A 17,837-nucleotide genomic window follows, 5' to 3' on the forward strand; every position below is an offset into this window, starting at 1 on the left:
GTGGTATCATCCTGATTCAGGGCTGGGGATAGAGACAGGTGAGTTGCTGATGGGCTATGTGTTTCTTTTGTGGATATCCTACTCGTGATTGGGATCAGATTTCCAATCCAAGGAAAAATTCAGATCAGACCAGAACAGGGAGATAATAATCCCTATTAAAGCAAGAGTCACTGAAAATTTGTAAACTGACAGCTGTCCATCTCAAGAGCATATTATGCTTGTGGAATTACAATGGAACTCAAGTGTGGACATAACTGTATACCAGTTAGACAGAAGTGGCCTTGCGTGCCTTGGCTCCCCCTGAAGTAGCTGCTATAGAAACAAGGAAACAAGTACTAATTGGATAGTGGTTTGAGGACTCAAAAGAAGAAAAAGGCTTGGAATGGTGCCTGAAATACAGCCCTATGCTGGGGTCCGGGAGGAGAAGATCATTAGCCTACTGACCTCCCTCAGCTCACCCCACACAATCATTTCTTTCCCATCTTTACTTAATTAATTTTGTAATCAAAATTCATTAAATTCCTGTATGGCAGAGAGAAGACCAAAGCCTAGCATAAGAATTCTACTCAATGGGTCTGTTGAGAGTTTGGTTTTCTTTCGAAAGGAAGAAATTTAAAAAGGAGACACAAAAGAATGAAAGAAGCTGTTAAATATTTTCCTCTTTCCAATACTAGCTTTCAGGCAACTAATAGAGACCTCTCCTCACCTGCTGTGGGTAATGAGTCCAATTTGGGCTGCATTTGCATGCATAGTTTAAGAAGAAATAAAAACAAAAGCTTCTTTTCTGCTTAGTTATGTTAGCAGTAGAGCTGAGAGATTCTTTCCACTGTCAGGCTGGTAGCAGTTTTAGGTTCAATGGAGATTCCCTCCCTCAGTCTCTGAAAAATCATGTTCTCCAGTTAAAGCCAAAATTCAGCTCTGGGGTAGAAACTATTCTTATTAAAATAAGATGCATTGCATTTGAAGAGTCAAGTCACCAAGTGAAAGCAACACTTCTGGAAGAAGTTCAAGCTTTCCAATATAGAGCAGATTATCCCTGCGCCCTTTGGGAAGGGATGCTTTGGGGTTTAAGTATTTAGGCCTATCATTTTGAAACATTTTAATTTCTGAAAGTGGTATGAATTCAAAATCAAAACAGCGAATGTAGCCTGTTGTGATGGGAAGAACAGTTAATGTAGGCTTCAGAAGGCTTGGACTTTGGTCTCTGTAGGAAGCAATTGAATGAGACTGGAGTAAGTCCCTTCATCAGCCTCATCCTCACTTTCCTCATCTACAAAATAAAGTTCTTGGAGTAAATGAGGTTTATGGTTTCTACTGATTTTTAAGTGACTGCTCTTGATTTCTGGTAATAGGAGATATTTTGGGGAAACATAAAGGGTAAACTAGGCTAAAGAAATGGCCATGTCTGATTCAGGGTGAGGAAGTCATTTGGGGTGTGAGACGTAAAGGAAATCTGTTGTCTTTGCCTGTCTAGTGTCCAATCACCTCTTTTCCCTTTAGGGAACCACTTTTCCCCTATGCCCGGTTTATATGATTCAACGTAGGCTATTTTCCCCTTTGTCAGGTTCATATGATTCAAAGTAGGCTATTTTCGACACTTCCCTCTCTATCCTCAGCAAGGACTGGCCAAGTAGACTCAATTCCAGGACTTCTGCTAGAACTTTTGAGGAAAAGAAACTATTCCTCTGCTCATCTGTGAGGGCATATGGCTAGGGTTATTAGGATCACTGCAAAGAAGAATCCAATCTAAGAAGGTGCCAATGTGGAGTAAGGTAGAGATAAGACAGAGGTGTGAAGTGTGGCAGGAAGAGAAATAGAAGGAGAGAGGGAGGGAGTGGCAGAGAGAGACAGGGAAGGGAGGAGGGTGGGAGAGGGAGTTGGAAGAGGAAGAGGGAGAGAGGGTGGGGGTGGAGAGGGAGAGACAGAGAGAGATTGAGAAAGGAGAGGGAATAAAAGAAGGAGGGAGTGAGATTGACTGATTGAGAGTGAACAAATTGATGAGATTATTTGAGTGGCCAAAACCTGCTATCCCTGAAGCTGCAACCACCCTTAGACTCCTTAGTTACAGGAGCCCATCCACTTTCTCTTTCACTTCAGCTAGTTTAAATTGAGCTTCTATCATCAGACCACATGCTGAAAGCTGACCCACCTCCGTGTTGTTTCCGTACCACCACACATAAGTTAGGGTTCCCACTTGGCTGGGCCATAGCACTGCAGTCGCGTTGACTTCTTTATTCTTTGTGGTGACAAAGGGAAGAGACAGGTGCACATGCTCCAGGGGACCTGAGGCACAAGAGAAAGAGGGGCCATAGAAGGGAAGAACTTTCTCTGCTTCACCTCCCTTGCTCTAAAGAGAATACATGTTTGATCATGAAGCCTCCGAAATATGGCAACCATATTCCCTGAAGGAAGGACTCAGGGGCTTTTCCTACTTTGGAGAGAAAGATAGATTATGCACAATCGCCACTCGACATTTTCCATTTACAGATCTGTCTACTAGACCTAAACCCTGAATTATTCATCTTTAAAAGTTTAAAAATCTGCAAGTAATTCATGAAGTCCTTGAATTCACAGATATAATATCAGATTTTACAGGCAGACATCATCTTTCCTAGAGGTTATTCCCTTAGTTGTAAACCAAGATCAAGAAAGTCTCCTAGAATTCATCCTTAGGGGTCAGAGGGAGGACAGAACCCCAAATCACACTACATAATTACTACTGATCAGACTTTACTTTTTATTGGACTCTAAAGGTTGTATGTGAGGGCGTGTAAATGCATGTTAAAACCACCTGGCTAGATCAGCAGGAAAAAACAATATTCTTTGTTGAGTTAAGCTTGTCCTGGCATGCATGAGTGGGTAGAGAGGGCTCTGTGGACCTCAGGTTCTCAGGAATTGCTCCACTAAAGTATAGGATGACTCTCCCTATGCAGGCTCACAAAAACCAGAAACCTTAATCAGTGTACAAACCCCACAGAGATCTATGGTGATCTTTCCTATGATCTTCCAATCTGCTCTTTGAGTCACTGTTCCTGGGTAAAATGCAAGCTGCCTGTGAGGTGAACATGACATAAATCTGCCATCAGCACCACCATTGTTCCAAGCACTGTGGAAGAGGGCAGCACCTCAGGCCTTTCCTTCCCAGCTTAATTATTGCCTCTTCTACTCACCCTTTAAATGTGTTCCCTAGGCTTCTGTCTTTGGCCCTTTTTCTCTCCCACATATTCTTCTGCTGGGCAATTATCATCCACACCCTGACCTTCAACTATAAAATATGTGTTGAGGACTCCAAAACCACATTTTGGGGCTCTGGACCTAATTAGCATTCCAAAGGAACCCATAATTTCCCATTTTGTATTTATATTTCAGCAAATAATACCTGCAGTCATCCAGAGATTCTATCCAGAAGAAAAAGGCAATCTAGATCCCTTCTTTCTTGCCACCTCCATCAATTTAAAAAACTATCGATTGTTTTCATAATTGTCTCTAATTTAGAGCTACTTCTGGCCCCCCAATCTTGTCCCAGTTCCCTCACTAGGTACCTCTCTCGCACCAGGGTCATTACAACTCTTCTGCAGATTTTCCTGCCTTTAGCATTTCTTTGCTCTAATCCATTCTTCAAATTGTTATTACAGTGATTTCTCTAGAAAGCCAAATGATCATGTTGCTCACTTTTTCAAAATTAAGATACCAATTACTTATAATAATAGTGATAGCTAACATATATTGATCAAAAATTTGTGAGATTGAGGATATTGGCTTCAAACTCCTTAAGCGTAAGAATCTTTCATAATTATCTCTATATATGACTTGCACATTTCTGACACATAGTAGATAGTCAAATGTTCACTGGTTAAATGAACAAATGATGTGATTTCCTGCTTCTGCCTTTGCTCATGCTACCCTCATTACACAATAAGAGGCTTGGTGATAGGCACTCCAAATTGAATTGATTTTCTGGCTTATAAGCACTTTATTAGGAAATAGTTGTTCATAAGTTGGAACAGTTCAATGAAATAACAAAGCGTAACATTTATTTATGATGACTATGTGGCATGTTATCTGTTCAGGACTTTACTTTTTTGCCTCGTTTAATTCTCACGACAACCCTATGAAGTAGGTATTATCATTGTCCCCACTTAGAGATGAACAGAGGTAGGTGACTTTCCCAGGATTACACAGCTCAGAAATATCAATTCCATGGTGTGAACCAAAGCAATTTGATTTTAGAGCCCCTGCTATGGCCAGTGGATGGATGCCTTATAAAACCTATACAGTCGCATTTTAACATAATAGTTAGTAAAAGTCACCACTTCCTGACTACTTAAATATGTCCAAGGCACTGGGAAATGCACTTTACATGTGCCGTCATTTACTGAACAGCTCCCATTGATGCTCCATCACACATTTCACTCCAGCAGGCCACATCTCGTGCTGGCCTGGGGCTTTTGCTCTTACACCTTTCTTATGCACCTGTCAGCCTTCAAGTCTGAGGTTCAGTGTCCCCACCTCCGTGACTTTCTCCCTGACTACCCTGTTCTGAGTTACATGGATCAGTTACAATGCAAGAACTACATCAGCTTTGCTAGAAATACTCAATGCCATTCCAAAGGAGTTGACTTTTTTCTTTTCCATTTAGGAGCATTTAAACTTTTATTTAAGTTGAAACCCCAAATCAAGGACCATGACTGTGATAAACTTACAAAAACTGAATCATGTTAGTGAAATATGGTCATTCATGCACTCAGCAGTTTGAGTGCTACATTCCAGGCATTGCTATAGGCACTGGGACACCTGGCATTTGTGGGGCTCAGGTCTAAGGAGAGAGACAAGGATTAAACACAGAAAGTAGTGTTAGGTAAAAGAGAATGACAGGGGAGAGCTATTCTTGATCAGTTGATCAGGGAAAGTCTCTTGGGGCAAATGAGAAGGTATGTGCCAGGTACCTTAGGGACGCTCAAGAGTGAGGGTACAGCAAGTGCAAAGACCCTGAGGAGCATATGTGCTTACCCTGAAATATGTACATGAGGGTGTATAAGCTCATTCTTGCATATATATATATACACATACACACATATATACAGTAAGAGCATATAAATGTGTGTGAAATTTATCTTTGAGGCCCACGGTATTTTGTACACATTGATCTTTTATGGGTTTAATATAGCTAATTTCTGCTGTCCGAAGCTTGTCCCTTATGTGGGACATGACATCTAGGGGTGACAGTCTCCCTGGCAGTGTGGAGATGACGCCCAGGGATGAACCTAGCCCTGGCACCATAGAATCAACAATGCCGTCCTGATCAAAAGAAGTGTAACAAATAAGACACCAGTGGCTGAGAGAGTTCAAATAGAGTCAAGAGGCTACTCTGGAGATCACTCTTATGCAAGCTTAAGTTAAACATTTCTACCTATCATAGCTTGCTAAACCCCAACTGAAAGCATTCCTGCCAATCCTATGGAGCACCTAGAGCATTATATAAGATTCTACAAAGGTTCCATGCACTATGGTAACTTTCCAGAATCCTACAACCTCCAGACAGGTCTCTGGATCAGATAAATCCTGAAATGCAGAGGGCACAGCCTCTCCAGAACATCAAGTAGTTCCATTCCCCTATGACATATTACTGACAGCCCCTTCCAGCATGAAAAGGTTAAAATGGGCATAGTTAAAATGTTATATCCCAAAAGAGTAGAAGAAAGATCAAAGCTGATGGTGGAGTTACACAGAGAAGGTAGGGTTTAACAAATGGATATGATTGCCGAATCATTATATTGATATTTCCTTTAGTCTCCAGATTTTAGAGCAGCTAGAAGTAAAAACCTAAAATTGTGGAATTTTAACTCATACCATACTCTGAAATCTGTTCTACAACTTATTGTTGTGATATGCTTTGAAATTTATTTTGTGATGTGCTTTTTTGTATATATGTTATTTTTCACCAAAAAGAAAAAGTCGATTGTGATGATAAATGTAGAGCTATATCATGATATTGTGCACTGATTATACACTTTGGATAATTACATGGTATGTGAATATATAATATATATTAATAAAAATAAATTTAAAAAACAGCTATCAAGAAAAGCAGATGAAATAATTCTCTGACAGTTGAGAGAAAATATCAACAAAGAATTGTGTACAATCTATCAAATTATTTTATAAGAATGTTGGAAATCAAAGATTTTTTATGATAAATAAAAACAGAAAGAGTATACTAATAATCAACCTTCACTGAAAAATCTTCAAAAAGATAAATCCAGACAGGGAGAAAGGTTTCAGAAGTTGTTGCTAAAACTAGATAAATAAATCTGTGAAAAATGCCACCAAATATTATTATAAAATGTTTGCTATGTAGTAATTTTGTTACCATTTAGTGATACATTCTATTGTGATTTCTTCTTTATCTCCATAGCTATTTAGGAGTGTGTTTTTGCAATCCTATCTGCATGCATACATGGATGTATGTATAATAATTAATGTTCTTTATTGTGGATTCTTGGGGAAAAAAAGCCTATCTTTTAAGCATCTCTGCTCTGCACAGTGGGTGCCATATCCCATAGCACAGCAGCAGAAGTGAAACCCTAGCCCCCAGAGGCCCCCAGCTGGTGGGCCTTAGAGAGCTGAACAGGCTGGCAGACAAGTGTCCGCAACACAAAAAACAGACAGCAGGTGGTGCTGCATCACTCTACATGAATCTTCAGGCAAAATGGTTACAAGAATTAGGGAATTACTTGTGTGAACTGGCTTGCCCTTTTCTCTTCTTATCTAGCCCTCCTATGCTGGAGGAAATAGCTGAAGTATGTGAAACTAAACACTGCATTCGCGCATGTGTGTGTGTGTGTGTGTGTTTGAGCATGCTGTGCCCTTGCTCTATTCCTTTAGCATTTCTGTTTTCTGGACACCTTCCCTGACTACCTACATTAAACATTGTGCATGAATTATATCGCTGTTGTCTGAAACCTTAAAAAAAGCTACAAGAAGATATAAAAGTTATTCAAAGTTTAAAACTGAGCTACTCAAATCAGTGTGTACAAGAATTACACTAATCAGTTCAAAGCAGATTAAGGGGCCATACTTCCAAGAATTCTAAGTCAGTAGGTCTGGGATGTGGCCAAGAACATTAGGTTTTTAATCACATAATTCTGAGGCAAGTGGCTCATTAACCACACTGCAAAATTCTGGTCTTAAAAGGGGGAAGAGAAATGAAACAAAATAAAGTTTCAGTGGCTGAGAGATTTCAGAGTCCAGAGGTTATACTGGAGGTTATTTTTATGCATTATATAGATAACCCCATTTTAGTTTATTGTGTATTGGAGAGGCTGGAGGGAAGTACCTGAAACTACTGAGCTGTATTCCAGTAGCCTAGATTCTTAAGGACTGTTGTATAAAGATATAATGTTTACAATGCGACTGTGTGGTTGTGAAAACCTTGTGTCTGAGGCTCTTTATATCCAGGGCATGGACAGATGAGAGAAGGAAAAAAAACAGAATATAAATACATAAATAATAATAGGGAGGCAAAGGGTAAAATAAACTGGGTAGATGGAAATACTAATGGTCAATGAGAGAGAGGGATAAGGTGTATGATATATATGAGTTTTTTCTTTTTCTGGAGTGATGCAAATGTTCTAAAAAAGGATCATAGTGATGAAAGCAGAACTATGTGATGATACTGTGAGCCACTGATTGTACACCATGTATAGAATATAGGTGTGTGAAGATTTTTCAATTAAAAAAAAAATCTCTGGTGTGACATGTGCTATCATGATCATATGAATATTTGCAAAACTACACAGGTTTTCAAGAAACTGATCACTTTATTCTAAGTTGAGGGACAAGAAGATATCTGTGAATGTCTCCTGTGTAAGGAAGTCATCGAGGAGGCGTTTGGTTGGGACTGGAAGATCCACCACATTTTTTCATTTCTCGTTCTGCCAGTTTGCACAGGCGTCGATGATTTTTCTCTGCAAGACTGGTTTAGCCAGGGAAGCTTTCTGAGCCGAGATCAGCATGCCCTCTAATTCTCTACCCCATCCGGTGAAGCAACACTAGCTGCACCATGCGTCTCATTAGTTTGCAAACTAGCAGAGCACCATGCGAGGACCATCCCCAAGGACTTACCAACTGTCAGGCCACGACAGATTACCCAGCCGCCCGGCAGGAGCCGCCGGCCCACTCCTGGAAACGTTACAGCAGGAACATCGTTTCCATTTGTTTCTATGACCTTTACAAATCCGTATTAAAAAATCTTCCGATTTGGAATCAAATCACCTTTCTGCACTGGAGAGTGGAGGGAGTAATGAGCCGTGGGCAGCCTGCGAGAGCCCCTGGGGGATGGGGAGCGGGAGGTGAGGCAGTGCTGGCAGGCTGAGCTGAGAGTCACTGCTAATTCCCGTCCAGTTCAGAACCCACTGAGTCCAAACACACATGACACTTTGTAATGACAGGAAAATCAAGTGTTAATATATGATCAAGTACAGCATATTTTCCTGGGTGGCACCTTTGGGAGGAGGATGACAGAGAAGAAAGTCTAGGATCAGAGGAATAGAGGACTGTGGCTGGTGGACCCACAGAGGTCCCTAACGCAGCCCCATGTTTGCTTGCTCTGTTTCTCCCTGGAAGCTAAGTTTCCCCACCCCACTCCACCCCTTACCCTGGCACTCTGGAACCCAAAATTGCTCCTACACCCTTCAGGTTTAAGGGGGCTGGAGTGGAACTCAATTATGGTCTTGCTCCAATTGCCACTTAGTGTAAATGGTGCCAAACCACAGTGTTTCTCCAATCCCTGTTCATCCCCTCTGAAAGAAGGGGCCATCTACTTAGGCAGGAATGTGAAGATGTGCAAATGGGTTGTATGCAAAGTAAAGCACAACGGGTCCTTTAGAAGAGACCTACAAAGCAAACCTGTCAGAACCTGCTGAAACTGCTCACAACATGGGTTTTAGATACATGAGTTAAGATTTATCTTAAAATATAATTCTGATTTAACATACTTAGTACAAAAGAATTAATTCTTGTCCTCAAAGCCAGGCTAGAAAGGGTACCATTATATAATGCATGCTTATCCAACCACTTAACCCAAGATGAGTTTATACGTATAAAATCAGAACACAAAAGTTATGATTACAAATCATCTTCCACTAAGGTTAAGGTCAAATCATAGCATACTCAGCTAATCTAACGTAATGAAAAAACTACAAGTGAACAAAGCAGCTCATTTCTTTTAGAATTTGCTGCTTGGCAGCCCTTAATCTCGATCAGAGGCAAGCCCTGTGCTGTTTTCCTTCTCAGGCTTTAGTAATTGGGAGAGAGGGCTGAAAGACGGAATTCCTCAAGGAATATAATTACATTTGGGGTAAGGAGGAGTCCACAGGGCGAGGAGGGTGGGCAACAGAAGGGGCAGAGCAGAGCCGGGGAAATTCAGACAGGAAGCTGCTAGTTCAAAATCAGTATTTACATATGGTTGGATTACGATAGATGCTTAATAAATAGAGGGAATATGCAACAAAATTATTGTGACTCTTTAGGAGAGCAGCTTTAACAAAAATTCCTCTTATAGAGCAAGCCACGAGGAAAGATGAGCTGCTATGTAGGCAGCTGTTCTCAGCAAATGTACAATCACTTGTGCTGCAAGTTGATTTTTACTACAAATAATTAAATTTTGTGATGTCATTTTAAAAGAGGTAAAGATTATTCCTATGATAGCATTACATTATTCCTATGATAGCATTACATTATTCCTATGATAGCATTAGATTATTCCCCTGATTGTTTTATAGGGAAGAATGATGTCTCAGTAAGAGGAAGCTCCGGAAAGTCTACATACCTAGGGGTAGAGCCCGCCGGAAGGGGTCTGTGCTACTGTGTCTTGAACATATGCTGATGAACGACCCTAAATGCTCACTGTGCTGTGGAAGGAAAGTTAGGGCTGATGGAGATTCAGCCCCTCTAGGCTACTCTTGACACCAACCTTGGTGATGCAGAGCTAGAATTTATTGAGAGGCAGACCTGAGTTAGATTTGCAATAAATGAGTTACTTCATTTCTCACCTTCTAGGATTGTTTTGAGGTGTGAGATCAGGCACATTAAGAGCTCATTTAGCACAAAGTCTGGCACACAGTAAGAGCTCAATAAACTTTAGGTGAGAAGGGGAAGCAGAGCTGCTAGGGGAAAATGCATAATCCTCTTTACGCCCATGTTTTTTCTTCAAAACACCCTTGTCATAAGTGTAACCTGAGTTAAAGATCAGTAACTGAGCATTCTTCTGGGGGACTCTTAACCTGTCTTGTCCTCTCCTTGCCACCACAACAATTTTGCTTGCTTGTTTGTTAAAACACACACACACACACACACACACACACACACAATTCTGGTTACTGTTGTCTCCACTCGTTTGGCTTGGTTGGGCAAGAGGATTGGGAGAGGTAACGAGCAATGGCCAACCTTACTACTTTGTCTCAAACTTAATTTGAAGAAGGCTATTCATACAAAGGAGCTACTTTCCTTTTAATTGAACTATTTCTTTGGAAACCAAAATAACTCCTAAGATTGTCTGGACACACCCACACACCTACCATAAGAGGCATTGATGACACACATTTCACCAAACATAACTTAGGAGTTATCATCATCTTATCGTATTTAGCCACATCTTTAGATTCCTCACTAGGATGGAAGCGTTAGAATTCCTGTGAAGTGTTTCCAGTGTAGCATCCTTAACATTTATACACACTCTTTGCCCTATGCCAGTTCCTCCCTAACACCAAATCACCCACAGAGAGAAGCCCAGGAAACACATTTCAAACAAAACAAAACAAAAAGAGGAGCAAAAATCTAAAAACAATTCTTAAGAGTGGGAAGAGAGACTCAGATGGGGGAGAAGCTTCTTTACTTCTGCTCACTGTGCCACAGATGTGGATGGTGGAGGGTTTGCAACCATTTCTGACCAAGATAACCATAAAACATGATAAATCCATGTAATTCAACCAAATTGCTCAGGCCCAGCCCTCAAACACAGGTGCTGTATCTCAGGGGCATCTGGAGGAGGCCTAGAAGTGCCCGGTGAGGGCAGAGATGAGGGTTATTCAAATCCCACTCATTGCCTTTTCTGCTTACTCTCTCTCCCACTGGCTCTCTTGTTCTCTCACCCCCGGCCCCTTTTGCTAAAAAGGTAACGAGTGAGTTTTTTCTCGATATGAAATGTTGGGTTAGATTTTAAAAGGACGCGCTAAGGTATGTTATAAACCAACAACAGTAATAACATACAAGTTACATGTAAGTACAGGACGGCGCTGTCAGAACCCAGACTGTTGTCCACCTGCACGGTCACTCGGAAGATGCCCACATTCTGATAGATGTGCTTGATCCCATCTTCCATGGAGCTGAGGTTGACGTAAGACACCGCGATGCCATCGCCAAAGTCCACCTGGATAAGCGTCCTCTGAACATCACCCTGAAAAAAAAAAGAGCCCAACATCAGACAAAACAGACGCTTGGTGGCTGCTGCATTAGACGCAGAGGGGGATGGGGCTTGTGCTGGCTCCATCCCCCTGGCTCCTGGCTGGTGACAGCCCTGGCACCTTCCTACAGCTGGTAGCATCTGGCTGCGTTTGACACAATCTCTGTGATATTTCCTGGCAGGCAAGAATCTGCTAAGATGGATACTCTCCAAATCTGAAGGGCACTGACTACCAAAAGTTTCCAGGCTTTGGAAATGAACAGTGTTTGCTTATCAGCTCCAATCTGATCTTCAGCTCTTTTGAAGGCTTTGGTAATAAGCTTGTCATCCATAGGAATAAAGGGTACACACACATACATACAGTTTTTAAAAATCTGGTCTCCCAGATACGGCCACGGACCACTGCCAGTGTTTTCAGGGTCCCTGTGACTCTCCTCTGTTCATGTTTCCCGAACCATGTTGAGGAAGGACAGGAGATGATTCACCTTACAACTGGCTTGAATGTGGACTTCGTTCTATTATTATTCATGATAATAATGATTCATGATAAAAGTTTGCAAACACCTTAAATCTTACTCCTCACAGCATCTTGGTCTGGAGAGAAGAGTAGAATATATGCTTCTATTTTACAGATGAGAAAGTCAAAGTCAAGAAAGATTTAATCATTTGTTGAAAGTCAATATAGGCAGTGGTTGGGGTCCTGGGATTCAAGCCCCTTTCTCTGGACTTCCAGTTTTCTCACTACAGGGTTCTCACTACAGGGGATACATGCGGGTGTGACTAAAGTGCTGTAGGAGGCTCTAGGCTTGAATCCTAGTGCATCTTTATCAAAGTGGGTGACTTCAAACTCTCTGGGCCTCAGTTACCTAATCTATGAAACAGACATCATAATACCTGAGTATCTTAGCCCAAAGGGTTGTTATAAAACAAATGTCTGTAATTTGTAATCTATAAAATACATAGCAAATTAAATGACTTCAAAAACTGCGGAACCATACGATTCCAAATTTCTAGTGGGTAGGCAGGAGAAGATAAATCTGCTTTATAAAGATCTCGGGCCTATAATAAAGAAATGGCCATTGGAATTACAGTTGAGAGTTTTAAGAAACAAATGTGCTTAGAATCAAGTTGACCAAAAATCACCTCCCCCCCCCACCCCAGAATCCATACTTTAACAAGGTTGTTTTTTTTATTGTTGTTGTTAGCCTTTCCCAGTTTCTGGGGGTTGGGGAAGGAGACTTTGAACTAGAAATGTATTTTCAATTAAATAAGGTTCATATGGCATCATATTTTTTGCAAAGGCCGAGATTAAAATGCAGACATTTAAAAGATTAATTCACAGACCAGGAAAAAGCAGTCCAACTCCTATGAATCTGTGTGACTTGCTCTTCTGATCCATGCCCAGCAAAGCATCGTGTACCAGTGCGTGGCAGCTAACTCTTCAGTAAGCACACACACACATATTCTCCCCTTGGATGGATTCAGAATGGCAAAACAAATGCTCACAAGCCAAGACACCCCGTAATTACTTGAATTACCCCTCCATTAACACAAATAAATGTCCACCATCCCTGCTGACTTGTCCTTCATTTGGACAAAGTGGACTGATTAATTTTCCATTCTGTTTCTGTTCATTTCCATTCTCAGTTTTCTTGGCTTTTCAACAAAGTTGCTGCTAAGCCAGTCCTGGGTGTGGACATGGAAGAAGAGCTCACTGCATTATCTACTCGCAGGCCATCTGAAACAAGTGTCTGAGAGAGATATTGGGGATAGCTGGGATTTATAGGTTAACCATGGAATAAAATAAGCAATACAATTTCCATTAGAGAGATAGCTAGAGAAAGAGGAGGAAGGGGAGGCTGAGAGATCAAGAGTGAGGAGCAGACTGTGTGAGAGAGAGACAGAGAAAGAGAGAGCGGTGTTTAGGCTACTTTGTAGAGCCAGAGCAGACATTGGACAATGGCCATTAATTGTAGGAGGGCAGAAGGCAGATTAACCTCTTTAGCTGACTCTACTGTAGCCCCTACCAAGAGACATAGCTAGTCACAACTGGAAAAAGCACAACTTTGGCTGCTGTGCTGGTTTGAAGGGATGTATGTCCCCTAGAAAAGCCATGTTTTAATCAAAATCCCACTTTGTAAAGGCAGAATAATCCCTATTCAATACTGTATGTTTGAATCATTAGATCATCTCCCTGGAGATGTAACCCAATCAAGAGTGGCTGTTAAGCTGGATTGGGGGAGATGTTTCTCCACACATTTGGGTGGGTCTTGATTGGTTTACTGGAGTCCTATAGAAGAGGAAACATTTTGGAGAATGAGGATTTTCTGAGAGTAGAAAAGTGCATAGCCATGAGAAGCAGAATCTATCAGCCAGCAACCTTTGGAGATGAAGAAGGAAAATGCCTCCTGGGGAATTTCATGAAACAGGAAGCCAGGAGAGAAAGCTAGCAGATGACACCATGCTCGCCCTTCCTGCCAAGAGAGAAACCGTGACTGTGTTCACTATGTGCCTTCTCACTTGAGAGAGAAACCCTGAACTTCATTGGCCTTCTTGAACCAAGGTATCTTTCCCTAGATGCCTTTGATTGGACATTTTCTCGGCCTTAGAACTGTAAACTAGCAACTTATTAAATTCCCCGCTTTAAAAGTCATTCCGTTTCTGGTATATTGCATTCCGGCAGCTAGCAAACTAGAATAGCTGCCACTGATTGAATCTAACTAGTCCTTTCTATCTGACATTCAGTGGTCTTCTGTGGATCTGGACTTTGACCTCCTATCAGATACATAAAACCTCTCTCAGGTTCTGTCAGTCTAGATTTCCACTGTCTGTCACACTGGTCTTTTGGCCTGTTTCTAATTCTTCACATCTGACAATGTTCTCAATATGTACCAGGTGGAAAGCGAAAGTAATATACAATGTCTGGACTAGTGCATCAGTAAGATTACCACTGCAGAGTAGGGCCATGGAAACAAGTCATCCAAGCTAGATCTCATGCCTTTGCTTGCAGGTGGGTGGTGAGCCTAATACTATTGTAATCCCATAACTATGGGGCTCGTCTCTCATCCGTCTCTGACTTCCTTGGGCTATAATCACCATCTGAGCTATCAGGGGTGCCAACCCCTTTCAAAGAATCAGAGAGAGAGCAAAGACAACAGAACCTCAGTCCTGGAACATCATTTGACTGTGCACGAGTGTCCTGTATTAACTGGCTCCCTGGTCATTCATTCATTCATTCAACCAACAAGTAGGAATTTTCAAGTGTCTATCATGTGTCAGGCACCAACTGGGAAACACAGGTAAGCAAATAATAACCAACCAAACCTAAACAGATGTGGTCCCAATTTTCATGAGCTCACACACCTAGTGCAGAAAATGGACATTAATTAAATAATCACACAAATAAAAAATAAGAGAGTAGGTGATATAAGGAAGAGGTATATGATATTATAAGCACAACAAGGAGAGCTGGAGATATGATTTGATTGGGAATGCAAGGAAGGCTTCCTAGAGGAAGTGAGGGCTTAGCTAAAAACACCTGAAGGCTTATAGAAACTAATCAGACAAAGGAGATGAGAGTGAAGTGGAGGTAAGGGAGTCCAGGCAGAGGTTACAGAGGGAAACAAATGTGCAAAGGCCCTGTGACAAAAAAGAGATGGGAGGAGTGAGGGAATTAAAGGACACTGAAGAGAGAGAGCTAGAAGGAACATGTTACAAAATGAGCAGGAGAGAAAAAATATGTATTTTAGGACTTGTGGGCTTAGTTCCTTATTTTAATCTTGCCTAAAAGTTATGAGAAGACATTTAACTGTTTTAAGCAAGGGACTGGGGAAGATGGTACTTTTAATTCAAAAAGATCATTCTGGCTTGCATGCAGGAGGAATTAGAAGGGGTCCAAGTATGTAGGGAAGCCAATTAGGGGGCTACTGCAGAGTCCAAGGGAGATGGTTGATTGACATATGAGCTATGGTAGAAATTTATATTTACCTTCCCGTCAATAACCACAGGTTATTGGTTTTGAAAATGCAAATTAGTGAGATGTAGCACTTAATATCAGCATGACTTCAAAGACTTTTTAAAAGTGCTGATGTCCATTCCTACCACCTACTGGACCAAGGTCTCTGGAGGGGGTGCCCCGGCCTGCTATAGGTTAAGAGGTCCATAGCTGATGACAGGCTGGACAACCAAAGTTCGAGGTTCTGTTCAGACTGTTGAAGCAGTTTTTTCTTTTGGGATTGAATTCATCTGAATATGAATACGTATGCTTTTCTTCTTCTATTTTAATATGATGGTAAAGCTTCACCAGGATGATTTAGGATTATAAATGCTCAGAATGCATTAATAAAGCAGACACTGAAGAACTAACTTCATTGTTTGTGGACTGGAGCACAATCACAAACAGAAAGTCTCTGATATGTATATTCAATGTTAGCTCACTTCTCTAGGAAAAGGAGTTGCTGGATGATACGTGGGTAGTTGGTACAAAGCCCTGAGGGCTGAGGTACCACCTGCTGTTGGCTGGATCCTCAGGTACTAACGCAATGCCTGCATGCTTATGTGCTTGATAAACTGTGAACACTGTGTACTCGTAATGTGCTTGTTCAACAAAACACTTTCTTATATATTATCCCACTTGGTCATTAGGAGACCTGGGAGATAGGAAGGATGGATGCCATTTCTGTTTGTTAGACCAGGAGCTTTGGGGCACAAAGAGCTTAAATAATGTGTCTGAAGTCACAAGTCTAGTTATAGAGACATAAAAAAGGATATAAGATTATCAATGGTTTAGGTTATGCATGCAGCCAGTTCTGTTCTCCTGGAGTTTCTTTAATTGAACGTTACTTAAAATACTTTTCAGAATGAAAGGTTGATAAGAAAGCTAAGGAATCTCATTCTTTACTTGTGGAATTCTATTCCTAGCTTGACTCTGCTTCCCCCTTTGACGCATGGCTTAGATATAGAAAGATGGGTTGGCATGAACCCCATACTCCACTTTTTTTGTCTGCCCTCTGGTGAAGCAGTATCATGCTTAAGCCAGAAAGAAAGTAGAGAATATGAGAAACAGCAAGGGTTCATAATCAGTAGTCGGGAAAAGAAGACGTATAATCGAAAGTTTCTTTGATCTGATGATAAATGAAAAGACATTCTTGAAAGTGAACCCTTGCTGGCAATCATGTAGAATACTATATCAAATTCTCTAGATCCAGTGGCCTTTAGTCATATACCTTAATATAGACACAGAACCGAGAATCTTAGTTCAAATCATGCATCTGAGAAAGCACATAGCCACATGAAACCCATATGTGGATTCTCCAAGGACATCACTGACTTCGGTAATAGAAAAACAAATATATCAAATGGCCACAATGAAGCTAAGATTAAACTTAGGAGTGGAAGGTACATGAACCTATCAGCTCCTGTAACTGGCTGCCAAGAAGAAATCTAAACCAAATGCCTATGTAACTCAACACTGACAGCCCCAGGCTGGGGAATGAGCCTCCAAGATGCCCCTGAAGGCACTGGAGACCCACAGGTGACAAATCAGGCTTATAAATCACAGCCAGGTCTACCGAAAGCTTGAGAGTGGGTCTGACTCAGCCTTCACAGAGACTGAGTCTTAGAAAGGACCTTAAACCTCATGAAGCGAAAGAGATATTTAACTATCAAAAGCAAAAATTAACATAGTATGTGTACTATACATTTGTATAGTGCTTAATGAGCAGAAAGGTGCTGCCAAATATAAACCAGCCTCTTGATACTGATTAACTTGAGGTGGGTTGAGGTAGGTGTGGGATGGGGGAATGGGGTGAGGTAGGTGTGGGGTGGGGGAACGAGGTGAGGTAGTTGTGGGATGGGGTGGGTTGAGGTAGGTGTGGGAAGGGGTGGGGTGGGGTAGGTGTGGGAAGAGGGTGGGGTAAGGAACAGCAGTATTAACAGGGAGAGGGGGTAAAAGAGGGGAAAAAAGATTTCATCAAATTTTAAAAGGGAGTGGGGTATGGTATAACAAGGAATATTGTAAAATGAAATATTCTATCTCTATTACTGTATTATGTAAATATTAAGTATATGGGAAATAACCAGAAATTAACAAAGACACTGGTGTGATTGACTACAGGATCTAGCCAACTTTGATCATAGAGTTCTATTGCTATTTTAATGATCTTTTGACAAAGTTAATATAAAACATATCATTAAGCAGCTTTGAAGTGACAGGGAAAAAAAAGAACAGCCCCTTCTTCTCATGGCTAAGGATACTTAGGCAGGCGTGGGGAGCATGAGATAAAAGTAACCTATTGTTGTCTTCCATAGGTTTAGACTCAGCTTAGCAAGATCTCCACATGGAGCAGGAAAGAAGGTAACTATGGTACAATGTGTA

At 41.3% G+C, this 17,837-nt stretch overlaps 1 protein-coding gene across 4 annotated transcripts in view; it reads right to left on the reverse strand.

Moving 5' to 3' along the window:
• SORCS1 (sortilin related VPS10 domain containing receptor 1) overlaps positions 1–17,837 on the reverse strand; it is a 536,703-nt gene that overhangs the window by 50,256 nt on the left and 468,610 nt on the right. For all 4 annotated transcript variants that reach the window (XM_077125968.1, XM_077125969.1, XM_077125970.1 and 1 more), the window contains exons 19-20: positions 11,269–11,455; positions 2,150–2,283 (exon numbers count right to left, since the gene is read on the reverse strand). In XM_077125968.1, the coding sequence (XP_076982083.1) occupies positions 2,150–2,283; positions 11,269–11,455 (321 nt within the window). The remainder of the gene's footprint in view (positions 1–2,149; positions 2,284–11,268; positions 11,456–17,837) is intronic.

This window comes from Tamandua tetradactyla, chromosome 13, assembly GCF_023851605.1.
Source record: "Tamandua tetradactyla isolate mTamTet1 chromosome 13, mTamTet1.pri, whole genome shotgun sequence".
NCBI lineage: Eukaryota > Metazoa > Chordata > Mammalia > Pilosa > Myrmecophagidae > Tamandua > Tamandua tetradactyla.